This window comes from Cavia porcellus, unplaced genomic scaffold, assembly GCF_034190915.1.
Source record: "Cavia porcellus strain 051 isolate PalLab524CR breed Dunkin Hartley unplaced genomic scaffold, mCavPor4.1 scaffold_16, whole genome shotgun sequence".
Classification (NCBI taxonomy): Eukaryota; Metazoa; Chordata; class Mammalia; order Rodentia; family Caviidae; genus Cavia; species Cavia porcellus.
The window spans coordinates 64,353,762-64,370,757 of NW_026947499.1; the positions used below are offsets into that span (position 1 = coordinate 64,353,762).

Below are 16,996 nucleotides of genomic sequence, written 5' to 3' on the forward strand. Positions count from 1 at the left end.
AAAAAAATTAAAAAAGGGGAAGAGGGGAAGAGGTTCAGTGTGAAGACCTTTGGCTCAAACTTCAACTGCCCCCTAAAATGTTAAATGATTATTCTTTTCTTTTTTCTACTCTTTCCTTTTAGAATGTCTGTTTTTTCCTGTGGGTAAGGAAGAGGAGTTAGAGACCATGTTATTCAAACTAATGGAATTTTCTGTGACCAATGGCACAGTTTTCTAGGCATCACTTGGTTAATTTCTCAGAGGCCTTTGTCTTTAGTGAATGTATTTCTGGTTTTTACTATTTGTTATTATTATTATTATGTTGCTACTATACAGTCAACCAATATGCCTACTTCTGCTTAATACAGCCCTGGAAAATTTTCCTGGTCCTGGACAGGAGTTCTAGGTCTTGTTCATGAGCTTTTGATGAGTAATCAGTGAACAGTTGGTAAGTTAAATCTGTACTTCATGAAACACTAAGGAAAAAAAAACTTATTTTCATTATAGTTTAAGACTATGTGTTTTTATCTTGGCAACAATCTAGCACCTGAGAAATACTAATATTGATTTGTAACAGAACTTTATTTTGTTGAGTGAAAGAGTAAAAATTCTTTACAAATTATAAATGCTGTGTATTTCCTCATAATCCCCCTTTGAAATGTCTTAATAAAAGTGAGAAATATACTTTATATATTGTACAAACTCTCCTGTGTTCTGTGGAATTCTTATTAAGGCACACACTTCAGTGACTGTTTTATGAATTCTGTACAATGGAGGGAATTTTTTGTTCAGAGTGCACCCTTCCAGGTTATTGGAGTCTTATTTTACGGAGCTTTGCATCTTTCTTAGCCTGTGAGCCGTTTTACAACTCTCTGAAGCATAGACAGTTGATAGCAGTGCAAAATACTTTTTTTGTACACTAAAGTAAGTAGACTATTATCTCATGGAGGTTCAACTGACTTCCCTTCCACACTGTAAAAGAAGCCCTACTTGTACATTCATTTCAATATTCCTAATCTTTAATAAAAGTTTTATTCTTTGAATAGTTCTTTGAAGTAGTTTTAACATCTTATTGATTTCTTAATTGATAATGACTTAAAAATGAGTTAAATACAATGATTATCTCATATTTATTTTCTATGAAAATTGTGACTTTACATATATTGATTTGGAAAATTATTCTTCAGTAGCAATAGAGAGAAAAATAAGATTTTGAGTGGAAAGTTTAGATGTGCACAATCTCACAGATGGTTCACAATCATCTCTTTTTGTTGCAGTTTTTTGGATTGTGTTTTACTCTTTTAACTTTTATTCATCTGCCATTCACTTTTAAAATCCCAGATTAACTTTCTGATGAGTGAAAAAATCAATGCAATGACTAGCAATTTAAATCTGGACTCCACAATGCTAAAACACATGAACAAATAAGCCTGTTAATTTTAAATCATTATTTAAAATAATATAGTTTTTATTTTGGTGACTACCACTTAAATATAAATGACGATATATGAGACAAGTTGGCTTTACTGGACTGAAGAGACATGGAAACTCCTCTGACAATTATGAGTGTGTGTTTTCCCGTATCTTCCTTTTAGAAATTAACATTTTCATTGAGATCATCCATTGGAACTATTACATTATGGTTCAAAGAAAACATTACAAAATATACAACAAATAAAACAAATTTTTATACTTACTGTGCCCCACCAGAGAGCATCTGCATATGTAGAAAACTCTTTATTGGCATCTTTTTCCACCAGATACACAAGGAAAGATGAAAATATAAGAACCAAAAATCCTATGTACCAAGCTGTGATTAATTCCTAGAAATAAGAAGAATGGAAGATCATTAGAGGTGAAAAAAATCTTTGAAAAAGGAAAACAAATCTAAAAATGATTCCAATCATTTCCCCCCTTCTTGGATAGTTACGATGGTTTAAAAGCAACCCATTATGCCCTATGTCCAAAAATAACTTTGGCCAGTTTCTGAAATGATTAAATTCGTTAAACATGAAGATATCAAGGAAAAGGTTTTAGATATTTTATTCTAAAATTCAGAAAGCAAAGCTTACCTTGCTGTGAGCATAAACCACTGAACCTAGTAATTTCCAAGTGCCTCCCCTTCGGTCCATGCGCACCATGCGGAGGATCTGTAGGAAACGGAGACTTCTGAGTGCGGACGTGGCAAAAATGTTACCCTGAGTTTTTGCAGAAACAACTGCTATTGACGCGATAAGGACAATGGTATCTGAAAGACACAGCGGGAGATAGCCGTAAGTTGCCTGACTAGAAATTTTGATTTCTCAAAACTGTATTTCTGAAAGCTTAAATTGGACTTCTTGGGAGCAAAATTGAACATACCTTGAACCTGTCTATTGGAGTGCTCCTGGATCTCCCCATGGTGAGCTGTTGAAAATGCTACTGGCTTGATACAGACCTGTCACTTAGTTTCTTGCCAAACAAACTTGTACCCTTTTATGTTAAAAATTCCCTATTTTGTTTGCATATGCAAACCACTTTTTATATGGTTTAATAAAGGCCTCAATATGCTAGGCTTTTTGCACAGAGTAGTCTTTATACCTGGTGAAAGTCTCATGCATCAATTAAATAATATTACATTTTTACAATAGAACATGTAATTATACAGACTGCATTGCAAGGGAATGGGTATTTAATGTCTGATATACTGACATATGTCTTAAAATAGCTGCCCTTTTGTAAGCAAAAAAGATAAAGAGCAGCTAATGAAAGCACTGAAATGATAAAAGAGGATTTCATCACTTCAAGAGTAAATATCTGAGAGGTAAGATGATGATTTTTCATATGTTCACTTGATCTTAACAACCTTGAATACAATTTCCATCCTGTTTCAGTGGGTTGTGTGCAACCTGACTTCCATACTCCAAAGAGGAGCATCACTTCGAGGTTGCTGCATCTGTAACGTTTTTGTGATCCTTGGGATTAACTGCATATGGATGTGTACTCTTCATTCAGCTCATGCTTCTTGTACTCTGAGAAAATTCTGGTCTCATGGGGAGGCTGGCAAGCTCTTTGAGTCACTCTGCTGGTGCCCCTTGGGACCATCTCAGTGGTTGGCAATATAAGGATCAGCGAAAGGGCCTTTTCCAGTTATATCTAAATTCTAGGTGGCTTTGTGGCTAGGTATCCAGAAAGCTCCAAATGCATCCTTGGGTTTCTGCTCTTGGCAGCTGTGGGGAATGAAAACGAACTAAATGTGCTGATACAGACACTGCAGACATATTTTTAAGTAAATGAAAGCCACTTGTGAAAACTACAGATAATGTGATCATATTGAGATAAAAACATGTATTAGCATATAATTAGAAAAAAGCAGCATATTCACAGATTATTACTATGAATTATCTCTAGGCATTAAGTTAGGATGAGCTGTATCTAAAAAGGACTTTCACTTCAAAATAATTTCTTTCTTTTTTTTTTTTTTTTTCGTGGTACTGGAGATTGAACTCAGGATAGTGCGCTTGCCAGGTAGGCACTCACGCCACTGAGCTAAATCCCTGGCCCCAAAATGATGAATTCCTATAATGTTAGAATATAATAACAGTAAGTATGTGTTAAAATTGAACTAAAGCTGTATACAAACATAGCTCATGTTCTGGGACAGCGCAGCTGAGAGGAATGTGAGGTCTCACTCCTCCCTTCCTCCATTGATTGGGGACTGTGTGGCTGATGAGACAAGTCTGAGATCCGCCCCTCCGTCCCTTCACTGGTACTGGTGGAACTCAGGGCTCAGACACCTGCAGGAATGCCGATAACACAGAAGCACCCTGGTTAAGGTGTACATGATGGACGGACAGAACTAGAGGCATAGAAATGTCTCATCCAACAGTAACAATATGAGCTAACAGATGGGAAGTTGGGAGAACTAGCACTGTGCTTGGGGACAAAGACATGAGGAATAGAAGTGGACCGTCCCCTTTTCTCTTCTTGTATTTTTTTCCTCTTCTTTTATAAATGACTGGAGAGAACTCTTGACCAGAGTGCACATTTATGGGATCCAATTTGGACCTACCACACAGTTACAGACACTAGACTCTGACTACTTTCATTTTCTCCATCTGATTGATTTCCCTCTTGGTATTTGGCTGGATTAGTGTTTTATTTTGTTTTGTTTGTTTGTTTGTTTTTGATGATTTTTTTGTTCATTTTCCTTTTCTCTTCTCATTTTTCTCTGTTTTGTCCTATTTTGCTTTTCTTTCTGTATGTTGCTTTTTTAGTGAGGATATTTTTGCTTACCATTTTTTTCTGTTTTTTTTTTCTTTTTTCCATCTTTTCTGGTTCAAGACTTAGGTCTCTAGCCTTTCTTTTTGTTTTATTTACTCATCTTTTCCCTCCCTTTAGTTAACTATCTTGCTTAACTTTATAATACTTCCATGTGAGTGAATATTGTTTCATCTCTTTCTGGTTCATGTCAAAACTCCTAGGCCTTCTAGTCCTTCTCTTCTATGTACTGCAATTATCCAAAACCTAGTTGATCATCCTGTGCCATACAACCTTTCTCCTACTGTAGTTACCCTCATTCGTCTCTCCATCCTACCCCCATTCTGTTGAATCCCATTCCCAAATATACAACAGGGTAAAATCACTGTACTAAGTGGAAAATCATTGCATAGAAGTTTCTGGTACAAGTTATATTATATTATATTTCTGTAAATCTTTCTCCTATGGTTATAGGCATCAAGATAATAGTTACCACATTTTGTCAATAGCCAGGCTATACCTGAGTCTATTGTTATTCCCGACGGAACTACTTTAACCAGGTTGTCATACATGCTATAGCCAGTCTTTCCTCCCTGTATAATAACACTGTGATTGTGAGGGCTCAAAACCATCATTATAGTCCAATACTAAAGGAATGAGTCCTAAGTCAGTAGATAGCAACTCCTCAGCATTAATATATTGGGATGGCAGGCTCTGGGAATAGCCATAGACCAAGAACCACCTGCATCTAGAAGATGTCTGGAGGAGCAGACACCTCCTGGGAAAGCTTCCACACCAGTGATAAGGCTATCTAACATAAGAAATCTATAAGCATCAACAGAGAGGAAAATAGAAAATATAATATGAAAATATGAAGAAACAAAATGTAAGCTCAAATTTCCAGTCCACCCAGGACAATTCCAGAACACAAAGAGATAGATGAAATCAGAAGCCAACAAATGGAACTCTCTGAAATGATAGTAGCAGAAGTGAAAAAACAAATGGAAGAGGCCATAAGAAAAATAATCCCTAAGATGCAAGAAGAAATGACTATCAAAATGAAAGAGATTAAAGTAGACACAGATAAACAAATAGAGAAACTCAGGAAAATGATGCAAACCATGAATGCCAACCATAGACAAAACATGAATCAGTAAAACAGATCCAAGTAGAAATGCAGGAGATTAAAAACAGATTGAATGATGACAAGGATACAATGTCAGATCTAGAAGATAGGAACATGACTAGTGACCAGGAAAAGAAACATATCTTAAAAATAGTGAGAGACCATGAAAAACCAATCCAACAGTTATAAGATAAAGGAAAGAAAAATAACATAAGATTGATTGGACTCAGTGAGAAGGCTGGAGCCAGCACAAAAGCCATTATTAAAAACATCTTCACAAGGAGACAAGAAGATGGTAGCTTGCTAGGTAGCTGGGGAGAGAGCTTCTCTGGGAAAAACACCTCAGATGCTGGAATTTGACAACATGGAGAGGGCCAGACGAGTGGAGAGGGATTCTTATGACCCCAGGAGGTAACTGAAGGAAAAAGAAAAACAGGAAGAGGAAAGAAAAATGCAAGTGGAGGGCAGGAGCTAGACTCACTGAGACCCATTCTGCACTGTGCTGAGCACGCCGTGGAGTTGGACAATTCAAGGTCACACTGGGAGTTAGTGAGTCCCAGCCTCTCGGTGGGAGGATGTGGTGCAGCGTAGAGTGGAGCCACGCTGGACAGCTGCATTAATTCTCGATGAGTGCTGGAAATTGGGTCCCGTGGTTGATGAGGCTGGCTGGAAGACATCTTGGAGTGGGGCAGAGTCTGGCGCCATGGTGGTGTCAGTCAGCCATCCCTGGCTCAGAGAGGACTAGTGGGATCAGCTTGGGCTGAGTCACACCCCTGGTTTGGACCCATTAGCCAGGGACAAAACTGTCCTGACCTTGTGATTTCAGTCACAGCACAGCCTAAATTGCTGAAGGCACTTGCCAGTTGACTGGCTCAGAGAAAAGCGGTTAGTCCACAGTCCCTGCATGTACCTCAGATAACAGCAAAGTGGAGAGGGCAGCAAAACCCCAGCCACTCCACTTCAGAAAAACCACAAGCAATACGAAGAGGGCCTGGGACCTCCACCACACACCTGTCTGAAAGAAATCAGAAACATGACAAGAGAAAGAAACAAGAAAAAACCTCCAGCCACTGACCCTGGGAAAACAGGTCCAGGAGAAGTAAATACATGAGAGAACCAGGGCAGCAATCATGCAATATTGGCCACAACATCAGTGGACATAAAGAAATACCTTCGTGACCTCATAGATGAACTTAAATTCTAATCCAAGTGAGGCAAGATACAAAAAGATTAATAAAAGAAATACTAAGCCCCTCTCAAGAAGACACAGATGGAAGAATGGAGGAACCCAGAGAAGGAAGAGAAACCTTTGGTGAAGAATATAAACAAAATTGAGAATACATAAAATAGATCCAAAGAGATTACCAGGAAATTAAAAACTCCATTGAAAGCTGGCAAAATGCCTTGACAGAAACTAAAGTTAGCTTTTCGAAACTTGAAGAGAGATTTACAGTGTGTGATTGTGAAAGAAAAGACCTATTAAAAATAACAAGGAACCAGGAAGTAACAATTCAAAGGCTAGAAAATGACAGCAGGATCTATAACTTAAGAATAAAAATGTGAGCAAAGAAGCAGGAATAACCACAAATGAATTACAAGGCTATTCACAGAAATAATTAAGGAAAACTTCCCAAGCATAGGAAAAAGAAAGAATATCCAGATAAATGAGACATACAGAACTCCAACCAACTACAACCAAAACAGATCTACACCCAGACATACAATAATTAAGATCCCAGAAATCCACCACAGAACAGAATATTAAAAGCAGTCAGAGAAGAGAAGCAGATCACCTACAAAGGAAAAATCATCAAAATAATGACAGACTTATCTACACAAACTATCAAATCGAGAAGAGCCTGGGGGGAAATAGTCCAAGCTCTGAAAGAAAACAACCTCCAACCCAGATTGATGTACACTGAGAAACTCTCTCTCAAAATTAATGGAGAAATAAGATGTTTCCAAGACAAGGAGGAACTATGGGAGTGGTGGATGGCCACCAATCCAACCCTACAAAAAATACTGTAGGACATTTTAGGGAGAGAGAGAGAAAAAAAAATACCAAGATTTCAGCAATAGTGGCAGAGAGGCCTCAATGAATGGGGCAGACAGTGGAATAAAAGAGAAAAGTGGACAAATAATAGCAGAAAAATAGAATAACAGAGACGAGGCAGAGCAAGGTGGGCTATAATCTCTGATATAGATAGCCTTGATACACTAACAAAGAGAAACAGGCAGAGTAGACTAGGAGGCAGGATCCATCAAGATGCTCTGAATAGGCAATATACTCAATCTGAAAAAGAGTTAATAAACTGAAAGTCAAAGATGAGAAAATGATGCTCTATGTAACAAGGAACCAGAGAGAAATAGGGACAATCTGTCCAGCAGCCGCAGATAGATTGGAAAGTTATGACACTTTTGTGCAGTGTAGAACTACACAGCTAGAAGGAAGGAAAACCTTGTGACTTTAGTAAGTAAAAGAGTACGGCTCAAGATCAAGCTCAGGGGTAAAAAGGTTGGGCATCATTCAGGTAGATAACGAGTTGACCCCCTAATCTAAAAACTAAAGGAGCTTGTGGGACTCAAAATATACAAAGCACCCTGAGAAAGGAAAGGTGAAGAACTGCCTTAAAAAGGAGGGTAGAGGACACTGTTAATAGTGTATCAGGATTTAAAAGCCACAATAGTCTTATTGCTCTGTTTAGTTTGATTTTATTTTGTTCCAGTCTGTCTACTCATACTAGGGAAAAACAGATCAAAACAAAGCCCATCAGAATCACAGCAGACTTGTCAACACAAATCATCAAATCAAAGAGAGCTTGGAGTGAGGTATTTCAAGCCCTAAAGGAAAACAATCTTTAACCTAGATTAAACAGTCTTCAACCCACAAGACTACACTGCAAAGCTGATGGAGACATAAGATACTTCTATGACAAAGAACAACTAAAGAAATTTATAACCACCAAACCAGTACTACGGAATGTTCTGAAGGATATATTAGAAAGAGATAACTAAGCCAGAAACACATAACACCAATAAAGAAATGTCATCAGGCAGGGTAAGCAATTAAACAAAAGAGAAAGAGAGAACAAATGACAAGAAATCAGCATGAAAAAAAAAAGCCAATATGTATTTGGTTATAACCATCAATTTAAATGGTCTCAACTCACTAATCAAAAGAAACAGACTGACACAATGGATCAAGAAGCCAGATTCAACAATATGTTGCATTTAAAAAGAACATTTAACACCCTTTCACACACCAAAATTCATAGATTAGAAGTCAAAAGATGGAAAACAATATCCATGTAACAGGAACCTAGAAATAAAGCAGGAGTAGCTAGTCTATTTGCAGACAATTCAAATATTAAAACAAAATTGATCAAAAGAGACAAAGTAGGTCACTACATACATGTTAAGGTAAAACTCTGAGAATAAGAGATAACAATTAGATGGCTCCACGTGTTGAGTGCATATGGCAGAATCCCTCTGCCCGTTAGCCTGCCTTTTGATACTCTGCCAGCTGCAGGCCACGTGGGAAGGACTTGGGGACACCAGCAAGCTGCGCAATGAGGTCCACTGCACTGGTCATGTTCTCTGACCTTCATCACCCTGAAAAGGGTATAGAGCTGGGGATGGAGACACAGACTGTAACCCCAGCACTTGGGGTGGAGGCACAAAAGTTGGTGTGAGTTTGACGCCAGCCTGGGCTCCAAAGTGCATTCAAGGCCAGCCTGAGCTGTGCTGCAAAACTCTTCTGAGTGAATAGGAAGAAACAGAGCTTTCCACTGAAGACACAGGGCTGAGCATGTGACCCAGGGCAGCAAGCGTGTGCCAGGCTGCAGAGAACACACTTCCACCCCAGCCCTGATTCCCGCTGACTCTGGGAGCCCTCAACAGGATGAGATGTCAGCCCTGTCACTAGTGCTGTCTGTGCAGAATCACTGTGCTGCTTCCAGGAGAACATGGAGGACAAATAACAGCAGCCACGGAGGCTCTCTGAGATTACCAGCTTAGAATCCAGGAGCGGTGCCGTGTGAGGAGTCCTAAGCGAGGGGAGATGTACCCTGTCGACCCAGGAATGAACTAAGCTGAGAGGAACCAACTAGAAATGCAATCCTGATGCTATAACAGGAACAGATAAAATCTCAGCATGGAAGCTGGAGCCCGCGCCATTGGAAGCCGCGATTTGAATTTCCTGCTGTCGCTGCTGTGTCCCAATCCGCATGGCAGGGAGAGAGATGTGCAAACGTTCTGAGAGCAGGAATCGGTGAACCAAACGGCGTTGAGAGTGGGACTGGCAGGGAGCCCTGCATCGACCTGCAGTGAGTGAGAGAAATGGGGACCCTTTCATCGACTAGGAGGCTCCAACAGAGGACATTCTGGGAATGGGCAGACTAGCCGGAACAGGGCCCTGCAGTGACTTTAGTTGCATATTCCCCTCTCAAGCGGGACTGGTGGGGAGCACTTGGCCTGGTGACACCACGGACTAAGATCCAGTGGGCTAGCCCAAATCAGGTCCCTGCGCCTGGTGGTGCACCCTAATAGTGAAGCCTTCACTAGGTTGATCTGGAGGGACGGGCCCAGCAGAGGCTACCCAGGTCTGTGTCTCCCTAGTACATTCCAGTGGGCAGGAACACCTAGCTGGCAGATTCAAACAAACTGTAACAGACAAAGAGAAATAAAAAACTGGGCCTCCTACATATGCTTGTATGGAAGGAACAAAAAGTATGGGAAGAGAGAGCAACAAGAAAGGGTCCTCAGTCCCCAATCCTGAGAACACTGATCCAGGAAAGGTAAATGCAAAAGAGAATGAAGACAGAAAACATGCAGTATCAGACACAGCACCAATAGACATAAAGTGGTATCTCCGGAGCCTCATAGATGAGTTCAAAAATCAAGTATTTAATGAAATAAAGCAAGAAATAAATAGAATAGTTAGAGAAATGCTAAGCACCACCCAAGAAAAAACAGATGGTGGAATGGAAGAACAGAAAAAAAGGGGAGAATTGTTTGATGGAGAAAATAGAGAAAACGTAGAATACATGAAGCAGGTTCAAAGAGATTACCAGGAAACTAAAACGTCTATTGAAAGCTGGCATAACAGCTTGAAAGAAACTAAGGATAGATTATCAGAACTGGAGGACAGATTTGTAAGGTGGGAGCATGAAATGAAAACCTTCTTAAAAATAACAAGAAAACAAACAGCAATAATACAAAGGCTAGAAGATGATAAGAGGATCTATAACTTAAGAACTAAGAACATAAAAGAAGTGGGGACACAAACAAATGAACTACAAAAGCTATTCACAGAAATAATCCAGGAGAATTTCCCTAATTTAGCAAAAGATAAAGATACTCAGATGTATGAGGCATACAGGACCCCAGCCACCTACAACCCAAACAGAGCTACACCCAGGCATATAACAATCAAAAGTCCAGAAATCCAATATAAGAACAGAATATTAAAAGCCATCAGAGACAAGAAACAGATCACTTACAAGGGAACACCCATCAGAATTATAGCAGACTTCTCAGCACAAACCATCAAATCACGAAGAGCGTGGGGGGAAATAATTCAAGCTTTGAAAGATAATAACCTCCAGCCAAGATTGATATATCCTGCACAACTGTCCCTAGAAATTGATGGAAAAACAAGGTACTTCCAGGATAAAGAGCAATTAGGGGAATTTGCAACCACCAATTCAACTCTACAGAAATTACTGAGGGATATTCTAAAAATGAAAAATAGCAAGATTCCAGAAACAGTGGCAGAGAGTCCACAATGAATGGAGCACAAAGGGAAATGAAGAAGACAACCTGACAACTAATGACAGAAAAAGAGCTCAACAGAAATGAGGTAGAGAAGGCTGGATGGTAGGAACAGCCATTTTGGAGAAAACAAGACATCATAATAGCTAGTGCTGATTTAATATCCTCTTGTTTTGAAGTCCCATCAAGCTTTTGTTCTTCTGTCTCCATCGGTTTTAACATGTTGTATCTTATTGGATTTTATTATATGTGATAATATAAACAAAAACTTTTATACACAAGGAGATTATACAGACCATTGTTCATTTTCTGTTAGTTGATTCTAAATACCCTGCAATATTGTCATTCTCTTGAACAGTTTTACATTGTCTTGATATGTTTGATGTTACAGTGTACGAAGTTATACCCAAAGATTTTAAGGAAAGAGACACTATGGTAACTACTTTTATGTCGAGATTATCTTGTGGTGAAATACTATTTTGTTTAAATGGCTATGTTTTGACCTGCGCTGTTTTGTTGTTATGCCCTCTTTTTTTTATCTCAATCTCCTTTTTATTACCTACTTTTTCATTTTTATCCTTTTAACTAAGGGAAAAATAAATAAAAAATAGCAGGATATATTATAGTAACCCACATTGATTTCCTATTAACTTGATTTGAAACACTGTATTGTTCTCACCATCTTGTTTTGACTGATTTTCCTCTATTCTGTTATGCTTGATAGTAGCAAGTTTGTAAGTATAGGCAAAACTGTAAAGACAGTAAGATTCATTATGTTGCCCATTCTGGTTGACTATTATCTTCTTTTGAAGTCCTGTAATGTCTCCAATGTTTTGGTTTTATTGGTCTTGTTCTTTACCCTTTTGTTCAATTTTATTATAAGTGATGATATAGGCAATTCTTTTTAAGATAGCAAGAGGCATTATGGTAACCGTTGTTGATCACCTTGTATTTTGTTTTTACATTATGTATTATGTCCATCCTTTTGATTTGACTGACTCTGTCCTGTTATGTCACATTTGGTTTTACTTTCTTCAAAAAAAGTAATAAGAACTGTGGGAGTAATAAAACCCAAAATGTATAATTGTCATTGTACAAAAGAAAGAAAAAGAAAGTGCTCTAAAGGTTACAACTGCATACGTATTTAAGTGTATAAGATAGATAACCATATTACTGAGTTTTGCTGGATCATTGAACAAAACCGTTCACAGTCTCACTGTTTGAAAGTCCCCTCTATATGCTCTAATTTTGTAACTTGAACAACTATTTCTAAGATGACAATATGTAATTAACTAGTGATTTCCTACTGTTTATTTTTTCTGAAATTCTGTATAACTTGTACCCTTTTTCTGTTTTTTTCTTTTTTCTCCTTAAATAAAATTTAAAAAAAAGAGATAACAACTATAAATATGCATGAAACACAGGTTCACATAAAACATATATATAAAACAAATATTAAGAGACATGAAAAACCAAATAACCACTAACACAATTATGGTGGGGGACCTTAATAGATCATAAATAGACAAAAAAATCAATAAAGAAATATTAGAATTAAACTAAGCCTATGAATAAATTGATTTGGGAAATACCTACAAAGTGTTCCACCCCAAAACATCAGAATACACATTCTTCTCAGCTATACATGGAATGTTATCCAAAACAGACCAAATATTAGCTGACAAAACATGTTTAATTAAATTAGAGGAACTGAAATCTTTCCATGCATATTATCTGACCATAGTGCAATGAAACGGGAAATCAATGACAAAGGAAATCACAAAAACTACATGAACACATGGAAATTAAGCATAACCTTCTGAGGATAGGAATACATGTAGAGACTCATTTGTGCATAGAACTTCTAAACAGTTTATTAGAATTTATTATATAATGCATGATGAAATGAACAGCTACTTTGAAGAAAAAGAGACACCAATGTACCCAGTTCTGATTCTGTAGCATCATGCTGTGAAATCCAGCAATAATATTCTGTGTTCAGAGTGATTTTAATCTGTTTTGTATTGTTTAATTTCAACATACATGACAGTATGGACAACTATTTTGAAGAGAATGAGAGGCATTATGGCAGCCATTGTTGACTTCCCTATTGTCTAGTTTTGAAGTACTAAAATACGTTCATCATTTTGTTTTGATCAGTTTAATACTATTTTGTTTTGTATTAATTCATTGTATGTGAAGATATGGACAACTGGGCTGGGGATTTAGCTCAGCGGCATAAGCACCTGCCTTGCAAGCAGGCGGTTGTGAGTTCGATCCCTGGTACCGATAAAAATGAAAAAGACACACACACACACACATAAAAAAAAAAACATATGGACAACTATTTAGAAGAAAACAAGAGGCAATATGATAGACGGTGAAGATCTCCTGTTGTCTTTCTTTGAAATCTGTGTCTCGCATTGTTTTCTTCTGATCTGTTTTGTTCTGTTTAATTTTTACCACTTTAAAATAAAACTTAAAAAAACATAACCTTCTGGACAAGCGATGGGTCATAGGAAATTAAAGATGAAGTTAAACATTATATACAATTAAATGATAATGCCGATACAACATACCAGAACTTATGGGGTGCAATGCAAACAGGGGAATTTGTAATAGTGAGGTCTTATATCATGAAGACAGAATGAGCTCTCATAAACAAGCTAATACTGAACCTCAAACTTCCAGAAAAAGAAAAACAAAACAAGCCTAAAGCTCATATGAGGGAGGAAATCTTAAAGAAAAGAACAGAAATTAATGCAATAGAGACTAAGAAAACATTACAAAGAATTGATGAAAAGCTGATTCTTTCAAAGAATAAATGAAATTGATAAGCTATTAGCCAACCTCATCAAAAAGAAGAAAAACTCCCCCAAATTCAAGCAGTTAGGAATGCAAAGAGGGGAATCACAATGTATTCCGCAGAAATATAGGAGATAATCAATGTCCACTATGAGAATCTGTATTCTAACAAGATGGAAAGCATAGAAGAAATGCACATATTCCTAGACATAATCAGATTACCAAAACTAACTCAAGAAGACATAAAAATTCTAAATAACCTGATATCAACCAATGAAATTTAAAATTCAATTAAAAATTTACCAACAAAGAGAAGCCCGAGCCCTGATGGTTTCACTGTTAAATTCTGCAAGAAATTTAGGGAAGAACTAATGCCACTAGTGCTGAAACTCTTTAAAAATGTATTACTTCCAAAATAATTCCTAGAAGCAAGTATTTCCCTGATTCCAAATCCAAAGAATGCAACCAAAAAGGAGAACGAAGCCAGCCTCTCTAATGAACATAAATGCAGAAATCTTCAACAAGATATTCACAACCAGAATGCAGCAAATCATCAAGAAGACAGAGACTACAGCTGCAGGAATTACTCCTACAGTCTCACTCCTTCGATGTCATCATGATGATAAGACAGTTCCCCTCAACTGACATGATATATTACTTGGAGAAGTCTTTGAAGTGACTCCCAAGGCCCTGCTCATTGCTTTCCTCAGTTTCCCAGCTCTTTGTTTTGGACTTAATAAAAATGGGTGGTCCAGAGAAATCTTTATCTTGGCCCTCAGAGTCTCAAACTCAGCTAAAGGGTTTGGCCATCTTCAGAGCCCTAAAATCATACCATTTGTCTCATTTATTTAAGCCTTCACCATACACTCATTTGGGAGGCTGGGGATCTAGGTCAGGACCCAATAATTACAGTAGTCATTGTTGATTTCCTATGATCTTGTTTTGAAGCCCTGTATAACTTTCATTGTTTTGTTTTGATTGATTTTATTGTGTTTTGTTTCATTATGTGTAATGGTGTGGGCAGCTATTTTGAGAATAACAAGCATTTATGGTAGCCATTGTTGATTTCTTATTATTTTGTTTTGATATTCTGTATCATTGCACTGTTTTGTTTTTATTGGCTTTATTCTGTTTTATTTTATCTGTTTTTATTCTTTTGAAATTAAAAAAGAAAGAAATCAAGCAATAATAAATGCTGGAGGGGCTGTGGGGAAAAAAGAATCCTTCTCCACTTTTGGTGGAAGTGTAGACTGGTACTACCGCTGTGAAAATCAGTGGAAATTCCTCAACAATCCAGGGTTAGAAGTCTCATTTGACCAAACTATTCTTGTTCTGTACTTTCCAGAAGAATTAAGAACATGCTACTAAAGTAATATATGTGCACCCATGTGTATAGTAACATAATTTGTAATAGCTAAATCTTGGAAACAACTGAAATGTCCATCAAGTGAGAAATGGATAAAGATGTGTTTTGTTCGTTTGCTTTTTTGGTATCTGGGATCAAACTCACGACCTTGTACTTGCCAGTCAGGCACTTATGCCACTGAGCTAAATCCCCAGCTCCTAAAATGTTTTTTAATGTAATGGAGTACTTGTCAGCCATAAAGAAGGACAAATTGGAGACTTATAGGTAAATGAATGCAATTCAAAACCATACTCATAAGTGAAATAAATCAGACCATAGGTATAAACATCATATTGTTGCATTAGTGTGAGAAACTGAACAAGTAAAAAAAGGTTCAAAATGTACAATAGATATTGTGAACTGAGAAGAAATTGTTCAAAAGAAAAGACAAACTGTAATGGGGGGAAGAGGAAAGGAAGGAAGAGAAAAAGAAAAATATGTATATTTATATCCGAGATAGTAAAAATAATTATACAGCTAGTTTCTCTTAGTTCATTGAAAAGAAAGGCTTGTGCCAATATTGTTTAGACAGGATATTATGGCTATTTCAGAATATCTACTACAAAGACAGCAATTGAAAACATAGTAATTATTGTAACTCTTCTACCTGCCTGTTTTGAAACTTACTGCTATTTTTTTTTTGTCTTTTTCCTTTTTTTTATCGGTACCGGGGATTGGACTCATGACTGCCTGCTTGCAAGGCAGGCGCTTATGCCGCTGAGCTAAATCCCCAGCCCCCACTTATTGCTATTTTTATTTTTTTCTCTTTAAAGTAAAAAATATAGCACATGATTTCACCTTTTGGAAGGATTAACCTTTGAGATTGGTAATTTAAAGATAGACACTATTTATATGATCCTACTTAAGATATATGTATATGCATATATAGTTTATATATATTATCTATGTAATTTGTATTTCATTATAATGTTGAATCTTGTAAATTATAAAAGGAAAGAAATGAAATACTTCTTGTAGTATATGCAAATATTTTAAATAGTAGAAATAAGTAAATGGCTAGTAGCAGTTAAGAAAACCTAGCACTAAAAAATTACTATTATACTTGGTATTTTTCTATCGTTCTGTGATTTTATCTTAATTCTTATAAAAACTTTGTGAATTAAGCATTCTATGAATCCCTTTTTACAGATTAAGAATTGAGGTGTAATGTGCACATATATTGTATTCACTGTTTATAAACTCATTCATAATTTGTGAGACTATAGCACAAAAAGCATGTTATGAAGTTTAGTTCATTAGATGAAAAGTAAAAAGAACACTGTTCTTTTTACTTTTTGTAAGACAACCAAAAATATGCATACAGTGAATTACCATCTAAATATCTGAAGTCATAAAATATGCAAAAGTAGCAACAGATTTGATTTAATTCCTTCATTGTAATTCAGATCAGACAAGAAAGTTAGAGTTCAGTAGAATGGAAATCACAGATGAGCAATCAAATGGCAAAGAGTGCATATAGTCACAGAAATATTTCTCGTTGTGTTCCAGCCATCCATTGAGGTTTTGCTGTCAGTGCCACCTAGAATATTTCCCATGTTCACATTTTAGAAGTTGTGACTAACCTTCACTTTTAGGTGTATTTTTAAAAATTTTTGTGGCCCATTACTTTATAGAATGGGGGTTCATAGGCTTGGATTACTGATTTTTTT

The 16,996-nt window shown here is 36.9% G+C and overlaps 1 protein-coding gene across 6 annotated transcripts in view; it reads right to left on the bottom strand.

The window, feature by feature from the left end:
• Kcnq5 (potassium voltage-gated channel subfamily Q member 5) overlaps positions 1–16,996 on the bottom strand; it is a 513,487-nt gene that overhangs the window by 100,297 nt on the left and 396,194 nt on the right. For all 6 annotated transcript variants that reach the window (XM_063226942.1, XM_063226945.1, XM_063226943.1 and 3 more), the window contains 2 exons: positions 2,052–2,227; positions 1,677–1,802 (listed from right to left, as the gene is read on the bottom strand). In XM_063226942.1, coding sequence (XP_063083012.1) covers positions 1,677–1,802; positions 2,052–2,227 — 302 coding nt within the window. The remainder of the gene's footprint in view (positions 1–1,676; positions 1,803–2,051; positions 2,228–16,996) is intronic.